Genomic DNA, 13683 nt, shown 5'->3' with positions numbered 1-13683 from the left:
TTGGGGTTTTAGGGTTCAGGGTTCATGGCCTGTTGTTTTAAAAAAAGAAGGGGATTTGAATAGGAAAAACTCCTCGCAGACACGCGAACCAGAGACTGGGTGAACCGTACAAGGCGTCCAACCGGACTAGGGGGAACCGGAAAATGGGTTAGGCGGACAACCGGGGTCCAACGGGAGGGGGGGGTGAATTGGACAGGGGGGTTAACTGGACAGGGGGTGAGCTGGACAAAGGGGGGAACATCCGAAAAAGTGGCACCCCTTCAGGTGTATCCTTGAAAGGGTGCATAGAAAAAAAAAGAAAAAGAAAGAAGGAACGAATGAATAAAAAAAGATGAAAGTGAAAGAGAAGAGGAGTGGAAGAATGAAAGAGAATGATGAAGGAAGTAATAAGGAAATAAGGAAAGAAGGAATGAAAAGAAAAAAGGAAGGAATGAAAAGAAAAAAAGAAGGAATGAAGGAAAAAGAAGGAAAGAGAAGGAAAGAAGGAAAGGAGGAAGGAAGAAAAAGAAGGAATAAGAAGGAAAGAAGGAATAAGTAGGAATGAAAAGAAAATAAAAAGAAAAAGGAAAGCAGGAAGGAATAGAAAGAAAGAAGGAAAGCAGGAAGGAAAAGAAAGAAAGAAAAGAAAGGAAACATTACTCTAGAACCATCTATCTTTATTTTTTTTCTGGATTCAGAGGAGGACGGGCAAGAAGACGAAGAAGAAGAAGAGGAACTAGAAGAGCAAGAGGATGAAGTGAAGGAAGAGGAGGAAGAGGAAGAAGTAAACGATCAAGGTAAGGGGAAAAAAGTCGAACATTTCAACAATTATGCAAAAAGGTTCACCCAGCATTATGGCTGGTATACCGCAGTTTTGAACATAGTGTAACCACTAATTTCCTACTCTTTATTTATTCCTTAGGTGCAGGTGAAACTACAACTCCTCCTACAGGTGAGGAGAACAAAGCCAAAAATGCTGATGATGGTGCTTCAGATCCTGCCACTGCTTCTCTGGGTGACCTAGGTATACCCAAGGCTGAACCACTTCATAACAAGAAGGAAAACCCCTTCCTTCCTTACCTCCCCCTTGCTCCTTCCATACTTGGTATTTCTATTATGAGCTACTTACTCTGGAAGGTAAAAAAAAAAAAAAGGGAAAATATATTTTTCGCAAAAATAAAAAAAAAGAAAACAAAACAAAAAAGGAAAGAAAAAAAAAGGAAAGAAAAAAAAAGGAAAGAAAACAAAAAAGGAAAGAAAAAAAAAGGAAAGAAAAAAAAAGGAAAGAAAAAAAAAAGAAAAAAAAAAAAAAAAAAAGAAAAAAGGGCGCGAGAGGTTCCGCGTGTAGGATTTTGCATATTAGGGTCTGTATGTGTAGGATTTCACGTTTTAGGGTGTGTATGTGTAGGATTTTCACATTATAGGGGTGTGTTTGTAGGATTTCGCATTTTAGGGTCTGTATGTGTAGGATTTCACGTTTTAGGGTGTGTATGTGTAGGATTTTCACATTATAGGGGTGTGTTTGTAGGATTTCGCATTTTAGGGTGTGTGTTTGTAGTATTTCGCATTTTAGGGTGTGTGTGTGTAAAATTTCGCATTTTAGGGTGTATGTGTAGGATTTCGCATTTTAGGGGATGTGCTTGTAGGATTTCGCATTTTAGGGTGTGTGTGTGTAGGATTTCGCATTTTAGGGTGTGAAGTAGTAATTACTGTTGCGTGTGAACAAATGTTTCGTACCCCTATTAAAGAAACATTGCCTCCCTTTTTTTTTTTTTTTTTGTTTAGTATTTCGGAATGCTTCGTCAGACAAGAAAACGTTACAGAAGAGCTCCTCAAATACGTGGTCCATCCTTAGAACAGCAGATTGTTGACCATGTGCAGCAACCTGGTCCACGTGAATATTACATTGTAAAGGAACGTAAGCCTCGCTCTACCCCTAAAAAAAGGAGGAAAAATCGGGTTCCTGGTCGTCGTCGTGGTGTACGTCGCCGCATGATTATTGATATTCATTTAGAAGTCTTAAACGAATGTCAAAAGGGGGAATTACATTCGACGAAGGAAGATTATTTCACCATTCTTGTTCAAGAGTTTATGGGATCGGAATTTATAAAAGAAGAAAATATTCTTAACGAAGAGGATGTTCAAAGTTCAAATTCCGGGTTTAGGGAAGAAGACTCTGTTCCTAAGGAAGATGTTCTTCAGGAACAGGTTCCAGGTTCCAAGTTCAAATTCCGGGTTTAGGGAAAATGACTTTGTTCTTAAGGAATATATTCCTAAGGAAGAGGTTTCTGCGGAACAGGTTCCATGTTCAGATTCCGGGTTTAGGGATGAAAGACTTTGTTCCGGGGGAATATGTTCCTAAGGAAGATGTTTCTACTGAAGAGGTTCCAAGTTCAAATTCCGGGTTTAGGGAAGAAAGACTTTTTTCCAAAGGAAGTTGTTCCTGAGGAACAGGTTCCTAGTTTAGATTTCGGGTTTTAGGGTGTAGTAAATATATTTTTCTTTTTTTTTTGTTTTGGGGGTTTGGTGTATTAAATTGTTTAGGTTCATGTGTAACTAATGTGTCCGAATAAGAAAATTTTTCCCATTTCATGGATGTGTTGGGAAATTTTTTTTCTTTGAAGATCCAATATGTTAAATTATTTTTTTGTTATAGGATTTTTATTTTCATAATTTTTCTTACCTCAATAATTTTTTCTTCCCTTAAGATCTAATTATGGACATTTGAAAAGTGTGTTTCAAATTGTGCGCGAGGGTTCGCGGAGGTGCGCAAAAAAAAAAGAACTGTTCTTACAAAAAAAAGAGTGTGTTCTTACAAAAAAAAGAAGAAGGAAGAACTGTGTGTATCAATTACACATATTTTTTACCATGTCACACACATCTGCGCTACACTTCTCCTCCTCCGCAAGAAAAAAAGGTGTTTTTACAAAAAGAGTCTTCTTACAAAAAAAAGAAATAAAAGGAAAGAAGGAATACCATACTGTCCTTATACAGTTACGTACCTTGGGATTATTTATGCTCCTCCAAAGGGGCACCCATTCATTCAATGTTACATTCCACAATGTGTGTGTTGTTACATGTTTTTATAACTAATATATCTTTCTGTTCTATTTTTCCGTCTTCGGCCAGGTGGTCCACTATGGATGGTAGAATTATCTTCTTCCACAGAACCTATTGTGGAGCCTCCTATTGTAGAATTCAGTTCTGTGGAAGTATCATCTGAGAACGCGTTTAAGTCTTGCCTAACAAACCTTCTTTTTCTGATGCTTTTTCTGTTACTTCCACCGTAGGGAAGGGTGTTACGTAATCCAGAAAATAAATTGGTATACTAGGGAAAAAAAAAGAAAACGAAGAGAGGGTGATCACACGTGCACAGAATGTATATGTACATTGCTGCTCACTTTATGCACTCATTTTAAGCATTCATTTTTAAATAGACATGAAAATAAAATAACTAATATAAATATTTTTCTATTCATACTTTCAATTATAATTGTAATTATTACTTTAATTATAATGGTAATTGTTGTATTACTTACTTTATATAGAAAAAAAAAAACTGTTGGTAGTCCTATTGCGGCGAATCCACCAGCAGCAGACACACCAGGGACGATACCATTACCACTGGTGGGAATAACTTCATTTTCTTCAAGTTTCTTTGTTTCTGTGGGGACTTGTGAACCAGATCCAGCTTTACCAGGATTGCACGTTCCAGTAGAACCTGGTCCGGAAGAACCTTCACTGCAGGTTGTACTGGCTGCAGCAGGAGGTCGTACTGCTGCTGGTTTGGCAGCAACCGGTTTTGCTGCTGTGGCTGGTTTGACTGCTACAAGTGGACACGTTAGTTGTTCTGGTAGTTTCAGTGGTGAGTTGCACACCCCGTCCTCCATATATTTCTCTTTAAATTTGTCACAATATTCATTGTTAGTAGTCTTACAAAGACTACATGACAATAAATAGCCGTCCTGCGCATTCCCCTTCAGCTGTGCGGCATAGTTCGCCTTAGTGGAATAATCATTACACTCCTCTTTATTTTGTAAAGCTTTAATGTTATATTCATAATCAAAAAAATTTTTAAGCTTTTCCCATTTATATTCCATAATATCAGGGTATATATTAATGCATTTTCTCTGGTACTGACCCGTCTCCCATGGGAATTTCTCCAGTGCTTTGTAAATGTCGTCCATGTCCTTCCCAAAATTTAGATTTATCCTCTCCAATTTGCCGTTTATTTTGTCACCTATCCAGTAGTACAAAAAATAACATGGTGCATTATCATCATTGGGCTGCGATGTCGACTTTAATTGTTCACTCATCCAAGATGCGTAACAGTAATTCTGAAGAATTCTATTGGCAAAATCCCCCTTTTCCTCTGTGTATGTTTTCAATATTTTGTCCAGTTCCCCCTTTATTCTTTGCTCCTCATTCTGCTTCTGTCCCTGATCCTTCTGTCCTTCATAAAGTACTTGACACCATGGACCTCCATCTAATAGAGCATATGCATTTTCTAAGGGTAATTTATCATGACCTGCACCCTACAAAATGTGTAATTAAAAGATAAAATAGAACATGTGTATATGGATGTTCCTATGCGCCCCTTACATATACATATATATACATATATCTATTATATATATGTATATATACATATATAGAGCATTATATGCGTGCACTATTGGAATGTCCACACTTTCAACATGCACTTTGAATATGCACTTTGAACATATATATATGTGTAGACATATATAAGTATAAATATGTGTTTTATTAAACCGTCTATTTTGAACATATATATATATATATATATATATATATATATATATATATATATATATATATATATATATACATATATATATATATAAACTAACGGTCACTTCTTCTGCCACTTCAGACAAGGAGGTAAAGTTGTCCTTATGTCTAGATACACATTGCAATTTTAACGTCGTTGGGTTATTACTATCAGTAAGGAAGTTATTAATTTGCGTGCAGTATTGGTCCCCACCACCACCACCACTTGAGCAGGATCTATATATATTCTCCCAATGGGGAATAACACCCTCTAAGTACTTGGCATATTTTCCCCCACAGCCTCCCTTATCACGCAGTAAGTAATTTTTTATAGTTTCGTGGTTGTTCCAATAATCAAAAATGCTTTTTCTTTCATCGAACTTGCTTCTACTGTTACCATTGTATGGAACTTTGCTCCACCCCCCGCAGAATGACTGATCCAATGTTTCGTATATCGTTTTCATAACTGTCTGAAATTGACCATTACTCACCCCTAATTCATTAAAGACTTTTTCTCCTATCCAAAAATATAAATAATTGCAGTACGTATCCTTGGACGGTTTACCTCCCCCTTGCTGCGTCACATAATACCAAGCACGGCCAATCTGCTTTAAGCACTCAAGCTTACTCTGATACGTCAGTAGCACCTGCAACAAACTATTTCCGGGTAAAGCGGCAAAAGTATCACCGTCCTGTGGTTTCCCGTTATCGTCCAAATCTTTATATGCCTTCACTGAAGGTAAACTACCCAAACATGCATCCTACAAAAAAAAAAAAAATATATATATACAATGAATGAAGAAAATGCATATGTGTGTGCATATACATCCATACATTTTCACCATTATTATATGACGCAATGAACATTATGTACATAATTATTCTGCACACATTTTGTAATAATAATGGAGGAAATGAATTGGTATTATTCCCTTTTTACCATTGTTTATGTATGTATATATTCCTTTGTATACAATGATTTCTTGTATTAAAAATGTATGCTGTTTCTTCCTATATATTTATATATATATAATGAATAATTCAAGATAATCATGCATATTCCACAATTACCACTAATTAGTAGTTACTATACTTTTACCTTCCCCCAGTTGTGCGCGCACATTTTCATGCTGGACCAAAAAACAATGTGTCAACATATATATTTTTATGCTTAATTGTTTTTTTTTTATAAAAAAAAATTATCAAATAACTTCTAACAAGCATTGTGTAGTACATATATATATTCTATATATGTACATATATATGGGCATACATATATACATATGTATATATATATTTATATACATTTATATGTATATATATACATAATACCCCCATCTCCTTTCCATTCCTTCCCCTTTTTCATGGATGATCATTTTTACAACAAAATATATATTATCATTTTTATAACAAAATATATATTATCATTTTTATAAAAATAATATATTATCATTTTAATAACAAATATATATTATCATTTTTATAACAAATATATTTTATCATTTTTATAACAAAAATATATTATCATTTTAATAACAAATATATATTATCATTTAATATCAAAAATAAGTTTTCATTTTATAATAATAAGTTTTTTTCTTCCTTCCTACCCATGTATATATTTTTTTTTTTTTTACAAGTTTTTATTTTTGTGTAATTGCTTTTTTTCCTTCTTTTTTTTTCCACAAGTTGTTATCTTTATAATTCTTTTCCCTGTTTGTTTTTTTTTTTTTTTCTTAAAAGGAATATAGAAAATGAAGAGAAAAATTAGAAATATTAGAAAAAAAGAGAAAAACGAAAAATTAAAAAATAAAAGCAAAATAGGAAAGAATAACGGAAATAAAAAAAAAGAAGGAAAGCCTATTCTGCCTTTATATACTTTTTTACACTTTGCGCGCTTACTTTTTTTTTATCACCTCCCCCCCGCCCCCGAGGCGGAGAGGAGGCGAGGGGGAACGTACTACGTTCGGTGGTAACCTACATTTTGGTGATTTTGCCCCCTTCTTCGTGGTGGATGCTGTTGTTGTAGTCTACTATTCCCTGTTCGCACTGTTCTTGTGGTGGTAGATGATGATCGTGGTGCGTCATATTCGGACGGTGTGGAATATTCTGTTCCATCATGATCAACATCATCATCATCTATTGTTGTGGAAGCACTTTCTGTGGTAGAGTCGTCCAATTGTTGTTGTTGTTCTTCTTCTTGTTGTCGGGTGGTAGATCTTCCTTTTCTTCTTCTACTTTTATTATTATGTCCAAAGAGGGTGTTTTTTATCCAAGAAGGTAGAAGATCATACTGAATGAAAGAGGAGTGTAAGGAAAGGGCAAGGGAGGTGGGGGAAGGATGGAATATATACTTCATATACATATATAGAAGTATATATATGTATATTTTGTACATTTTGTTGTGGTAATTGTACCTTATATAGAAGGAATGGAATTGCCGTCGCTGCTAATGTGCCAAAAATGGAAGAGATGGAAGAAGTGGTGGTGGCATTGCGGACGGCTTGACTTACGGCTTCGTGTTTTGCTAAGGATGCTGCTGTTGCTTCGATCGCCATAGTTCCCTCCAGAGATTCTATCCTGTCTCTTAAATTCTCCACTTCAGGTTTTGATTTACACTCTAATGCTTGCAGCCTCCCTTTACAGTATGTTCCGTATTTTAAATAAGAATCCCCACAATATGGATCACTACTTATTTTACCCTGCCCGCCTGTTTCGCAATATTTTTGTAAAGCTTTACATGCATCTTCAATTCTCCGTTTATAAGGGGGCCATCTTTCATTACAATGAGGCCAACTTCCCTCTAAATGTCCTTCTATAGCACCACGGTTATGGAAGAAATCGAATACGGTTTTCCTCTGTTCCAAAATATTCCCGTCAATACTTTGACAAATAATTTCACATCCCCTTTCCTTGTATGTATCTTTTATTTTCGTACAAATAGTATTCAGGAGGTCCCCAAATTGACTGCTTTTATCTGTATTCTTCAGTTTGTTCCATATTTGTTCTCCTACCCAATAATATAGGAAATTACCACGATCACAGTAGGATGGATAACCTTTGTATCTCTTCATTCCGGACACAAAACAGGAAGCACTTTTAATCTTTTCAATAAGGTCACCCATATCAGTAAGTGCCGTCTCAATTCCTACTATATTTTCGGAGCACTCATATTCATAGTTTTCCCTGCTATTCTTAAATTCATCATAGAAGTTAACCTTAGAAGGTAAACTATTCAGAATTACATCCTACAAGTATATTTAAAGGAATATATGTATTTGTGTATTCCTCCTGTATGGCATATAAAATTTTATATGTACACTATGTGCTTAGTTTATGTTCATTGGTAGTGCAGAAAAGGAGGAAGGGGAAGGGAACTTCCCCTTCCCTTCCCCTTTCCCCCCTACTCATTCCTTCCTTCCTCATTCCTTTCCTTCAGTGTTGTTCCTTACCGTTTCTGCCATTTTATCTATGTATGCACTTCTTTGTATATAGTAAATTTATATGTTAAGCAGGTTGTGTTAAAAGGTTTGCGTGTTGTTGTGTTGCTGCTGCTGCTCTTCCTATGTATTTAGAATAAGGGTCATTGTGTATATGTAAGTGTATGGAAGTGTATAGGAAAATTTTTGCCTACTCCATCCCCCTCTTTTTTTCTTTATTAACAGTAAATTTTTACTTTACCTTTTCATAATATGCACTATTTTAATCTCAAACAACAGTAACAAACTATACGTATGCATTCCAAATCACCATATGCATATATATAAAGCTAAGTGCAAAAAAATATGTATCAAATATTATAGAATTACCAAAGATGAAAAAAAAAAAGTAAAAAAGAAGAAAGGAAAGAAAAGGAAGGAGACCAAAATTTCTCTCCTTCCCAGTGAAGAATTTCAATATGTACTATTAATTTGGGCTTCCCTATTATCAGAAGAAATTATTAAGAACCTTTTAACATATATATAGTACAGTCAACATATATACAAAATACTTTTTCCCCCGCACCCTTTTTTTTTCAAATGTGCATATTTATTAATATGTTATAGAAAACGTGTATTTATGAGGCAAAATGTGAAGGAATATAATACACAATAACTACATTCGTTGTGTACGGAGGAAGAAGGTATACATATTTCCGTAGTAATATTTTGTAGTATATCCTTCTTCTTCTTTTTTATTTATGATAACATAGGAATAATGATTCCCTTTCTTTCTTTTTTTTTCCTTTTTTTTCGTGCTTATATCATAAATACACTGCACACAACTCACGCATGCATTGAATATGTGTATATTGTATACTACCATTTTGAGCACTTTCACTCCTTCCATCCTTTTGTAATGTAGATTATACTCTATATATTTATTTTTTTTTATATTTTTCCTTTATTTTATATATAAATAATTATCCCCTTCTACACACACAATATTACGCATAATCATATATATATACATTTTTTAAAATACTTTGTTCTTCCTGCTTTGCGTATATTCTATAATTATTCTTTAGGGGGGGGTAATGTACTTATAATATTACATATACACACACTACTTACTTCATAATGTAGAAGAGAAGGAATAAGAAGGAATAAGAAGGAAAAAAGGAAGGTGAAGGAAACAAGGAATAAGAAGGAAGCAAAGAACGAAAAAGAAGGAAAGAAGAGGAAGGAAAGGAGGAATGAAAAAGAAAGAAGGAAAGTAATAAAAGGAAAGAAAAGAAAAAAAAAAAGAAGGAAAGGGAAAAGAGAAGCAATGAGGGAAAGAAGTAAAAGTCCAATTTAGCTTCTTACATTGTATGAACGTCGTACTTATATATGTTCCCTTCTTCCCTTCCTCCGAAGAGGGGCAGGGATGGGAAGGAAGAACATTGCCCATTTCCCATCCAGATGTTACATGCGACCGTAACCTACATTGTTCCGGTGACTCGGTCCGTTATTTGTTCTTCCTCTGGATTGTCTTGTGTGCTCAGCACGAGAACGTAGGATGGAATTTTCTCTGGAGCCACCTATTGTGGAATTATCGGTAGTGTATTCTGTTAAGGTGTCTTCTGTGGACGCATCGAAGTTTTGTCCAGCAGATCTTCTTCCTCTTCTGTTACTCCTGCCTCCATTTGCAGAAGTGTGGTTACCAAACCAAGAAGACCATGGTTTATACTGAAGGGAAGGAAAGGTTGTTAGGGTGGTGGTAGGTGGAAGGAAGGTTGTGGTAGGGATGGAAGGTGGAAGGAAGATTGTGTTAGGGTGGTGGTATGTGGTTGTTGGGTGGAGGGAAGGTTGTTAAGGTTGGTTGGTAGGTGGGTTGTTAGGGGTCGGTGGTAGGGTGGAAAGAAGATTGTTACGGGTGGTTGGTGGAATGAATATTTGTTAGGGGTCGAAGGAAGGTTGTGTTAGGGGTGTTAGAATGAAAGGGAGTTAGGGTTGTTAGGATGATGTTGTTAGTGGTTGGTGGATGGAAGGTTGTTAAGGGTGGTGTGGTGGAAGGAAGGTCGTTAGGGTGGTGGTAGGTCGGTCGAAGGAAGAGGAATGGTGTTAGTGGTGGTGGTTGGTGGGTTGTTACGTGGGTGGTAGGAAGATTGTTATGGGTTGTACGTGGAAGGAAAAAAGTGTCCTTAGGTGTGGTAGGTGGAGGGAAGGTTGTGTTAGGGTGTATGTTAATAATAATGTTCACTTTTATAAATAATAACTGCCATTACTTTATATAGTAGGGATGGAACAGCCATTAATCCTAATGTGCCGATGATGGAAGAGATGGAAGACGTTGTAGTAGCTTTACTTACGGCTTCTTCTTTTTGTTTGGTGGCTTCTAATTTTACCTTCTCCAAATTTTCTTTTGCCTTCTGCCGTTCGGCCTGTAATTTTTTCTCTACAGAAGGATATTCCGTAGCTTCACCTAGGGTAGATGCCTCTGTACAATACAAGTTTAACGCTTCCGCTAAACCACAATGTACCTTATACTTAGTATGGAAGGCGTAACAATATGAATTACTGTCCTGTCCCCTCCCTGCGCAATCTCGTCTTATAGCTTCACATGCTGCGGACACTTTCTTTAGGTAACTCGACCACCCTGCGTCACATTTGGGCATATCCTTCAGTAAATTTTTCTGTATATTTTCATCCTCGTAGGAATAATCATAGACTTTTTTCATTTGAGGGAGAAGTTTTTCGTCGACATCGCTGTAATTAACTTCACACTTCTTTCCACTACTGAAGGAAGAAGTTCCCAGCGTTTCGGAAATTTTATCCAAAAGTTCTGAAAATTTATGATCGCTTAGCTTGTCCCAGTATGTATCTCCCAACCAGTAGTAAAAAAAAAGGCAGGGTTCATTATTTTTGTATTGGGCCGAGTCTTTCTTCTTGCATGCGTAACAATAGGCCTTTGCGATTTTATCAGCGTCGTTAATAATTTGCTCACAACCTGTAAAATCGGTTTCTAATTTACCCTTTAAGTCCTCGGGCTTGAAACCATTGCCACTACATTCACCCGTAGTAGGCTTATCAAATTTATCATAGAACTCTTTCTTCGAACGTAAATTGTTCGGATTCAGTTCCTACAAATATAATTAATATATATATATGTGTGCACCCCTTGTATGTACTTCTGTTCATGTTGTAAAGAAAGAAAAGGAGAGGAAGGAATAAGTGTGTGGAATATATATATACATATGTGTATGTATATATGTATATATATATATATTCCACGCACTTATTCCTTTGTATATATACGTATATGTATGTATTATATATGTATACATATATTTATTCACTTTTTGAATGAAGGAAGGTATACCTCTCCTGTCATTGCTATTGTTGTTATATGTGTGGATTTATATTTTAATAGTCCTTTATTTATATACTCATATATTTTTTGAATAAGGGAAGTATGCAAAAAATTTTTTGCTGCTTAATTTTGCCTGCCTGTTTATGTTTGTTCTATGATGATTGGATTGTGTGGGGGTGAATGTGGAATTTTCACTTCTTTTTTCTTTAATAATAATAATAATAATATATATTCCTTAATTCCTTGAACAATAGTAATATGCCACATACACAAATGTGTACATCAAACTAATTACATATATACATTACATATGTACATATATATATTAAGGTAAAAAAATATATAAAGAATTAAGCTCTAAAGAAAAAAAAAAAGTACTCCTCCTAATTTTTTTTTTAATGCATATATATATATATTGTATACAGTTCATCTATATTCATATGTGTAGTTCATATATATATGTACAAGGAGTTACGTTGCATCCCCTCCTTTCTCTTCCCCTTTCCTGAATGTGTATATTCATAAATGTACTGTGAAGAGGGTAAATTTATATTAAATGAAATAAAAAAAAGCGTATGTAATAATACAAAGGATATTTCCATTAATTATGCATACAAGGGAGAAATATATGCATCCTTATAGTATATGCTTGACAGTACAATCCTCCCCTCTTCCCTTCTTTTTATGTGATTGTTCAGTAATAATAAATTGTTTTTTTCTCTCCTTTTCTTTTTTTTTTTTTAACATTATCTCCCCAAAAGAAAAAAAAAAACGGGTAGAATTTTTTGGTGTATACATGTATATAAAAATTCCACGGTTAAAAATGTGCATAATAATTTGCTGCTCCACATATATTGCATCGTCAGAAGAAGGGTGCGACATACTACTTGAGAGTGTCGGGAGAGGGGGGTTGTTAGGGGTGGTAGGTGGAAGGAAGGTTGTTATTGGTGGTGGTAGTTGGTGGTAGGTGGGTTGTTAGGGTGTGGAATTGGGGTTTTTTTTTTTTCTTTTTTTTAAAGAAAAATGAATAATTACTAAAAAAAAAAAAAAAGGAAATTCCACACTCTAACAACATTTCATTCCAACACATTTCAACGTGCAAAAAAAAAAAAAAAAAAGAAAGGAACTTATCTAATATAGGGGACAGAATAGACTGTTCCATCATCTGCTGTGGAAGATTCTTCTGTGGTTGAATATTCGGTAAAGGAATCATTCGTGTATGTTTCAAAGTTGCGTTCGATGGTGGATCTACTTTTTCTTCTTCCTCTTTTAAAATGACTAAGTAACCAATCAGGTAGAAGATCATACTAAAAGATAAAAAAGGAAAGGTGGAAAAGAAGTAAAAGGGGGGAGCGCAGGGTGGAAGGAATATTTACTTATATATATACGCATATGTATATATATACATGTACATATATATATATTCAAAAATATATATTTTTTTTTTCTTTTCTTCTTTTCTTTTTTAGTTACCTTATATAGAAGGGCAGTCATGGCAGGTAATGCTGCTACTCCTAGGATGGAAGAAACAATGATGGGAGCTGCACTACTACCACCACCAGTAGCTGGAGTACCTACCCCAGGAGCAACTCCTACTCCAGGTGCAACTCCCACCCCTGGAGCAACACCAACTCCTGGAGCAAGACCTACTGCTACAGGACTTGCTGAAGTGCATGTTAATTGCAGTTTTTCGTTCTTGAAGTATTTTTTATATTCGTTCATATATTCATTACAGTACTCATCACTAGTAGCGTCACCATCAGTGCAGATGCTATGCACAGTGCTATATTCTGAATCAGGTTTCTGCAGATGTGTGGCACAATCTGGATCACATAATTGTGTATATTTCCCTGAGTTCTTTTGTAAGGTGTAAGAATTATAAGAAAAATCGAACACTTTTCTCCTTTTGTCGAAAATAGATTTGTCTATTTGAGGATATATGTTCCCACACTTATTATTACATGGAGACTCTAATTGTTTAAGAGAATTATAAATTGCATTCATCACATCTGGAAGGTCATGGTTCCCACTCAATCTGTCCTTTATTTTGTCGCCTAACCAATAATAGAAAAATTTGCAAAGATCATAGTAAGATGGGAGTGCTCTTTGCACCTCCCCCCCACACGCGTAGCAGTAGGC

At 35.3% G+C, this 13683-nt stretch overlaps 1 protein-coding gene across 1 annotated transcript; it reads left to right on the top strand.

The window, feature by feature from the left end:
• Positions 1–331: 331 nt before the first annotated feature.
• Positions 332–2220, top strand: PCOAH_00028230 (SICA antigen; the record flags this gene model as incomplete). The annotated part of the gene is made up of 5 exons (XM_020059628.1): positions 332–383; positions 678–776; positions 902–1116; positions 1765–1897; positions 1994–2220. The coding sequence occupies 5 exons, from the start codon at positions 332–334 to the stop codon at positions 2218–2220; spliced, it is 726 nt and encodes a 241-aa protein (XP_019915150.1).
• Between the last annotated feature and the right edge of the window lie 11463 nt (positions 2221–13683).

The sequence above is a fragment of the Plasmodium coatneyi genome, chromosome 9 (assembly GCF_001680005.1).
Source record: "Plasmodium coatneyi strain Hackeri chromosome 9, complete sequence".
In the NCBI taxonomy this organism is placed as follows: Eukaryota; Apicomplexa; class Aconoidasida; order Haemosporida; family Plasmodiidae; genus Plasmodium; species Plasmodium coatneyi.
Note: the sequence above shows the minus strand (reverse complement) of the source record. Positions and strands in the feature narration are given on the sequence as shown.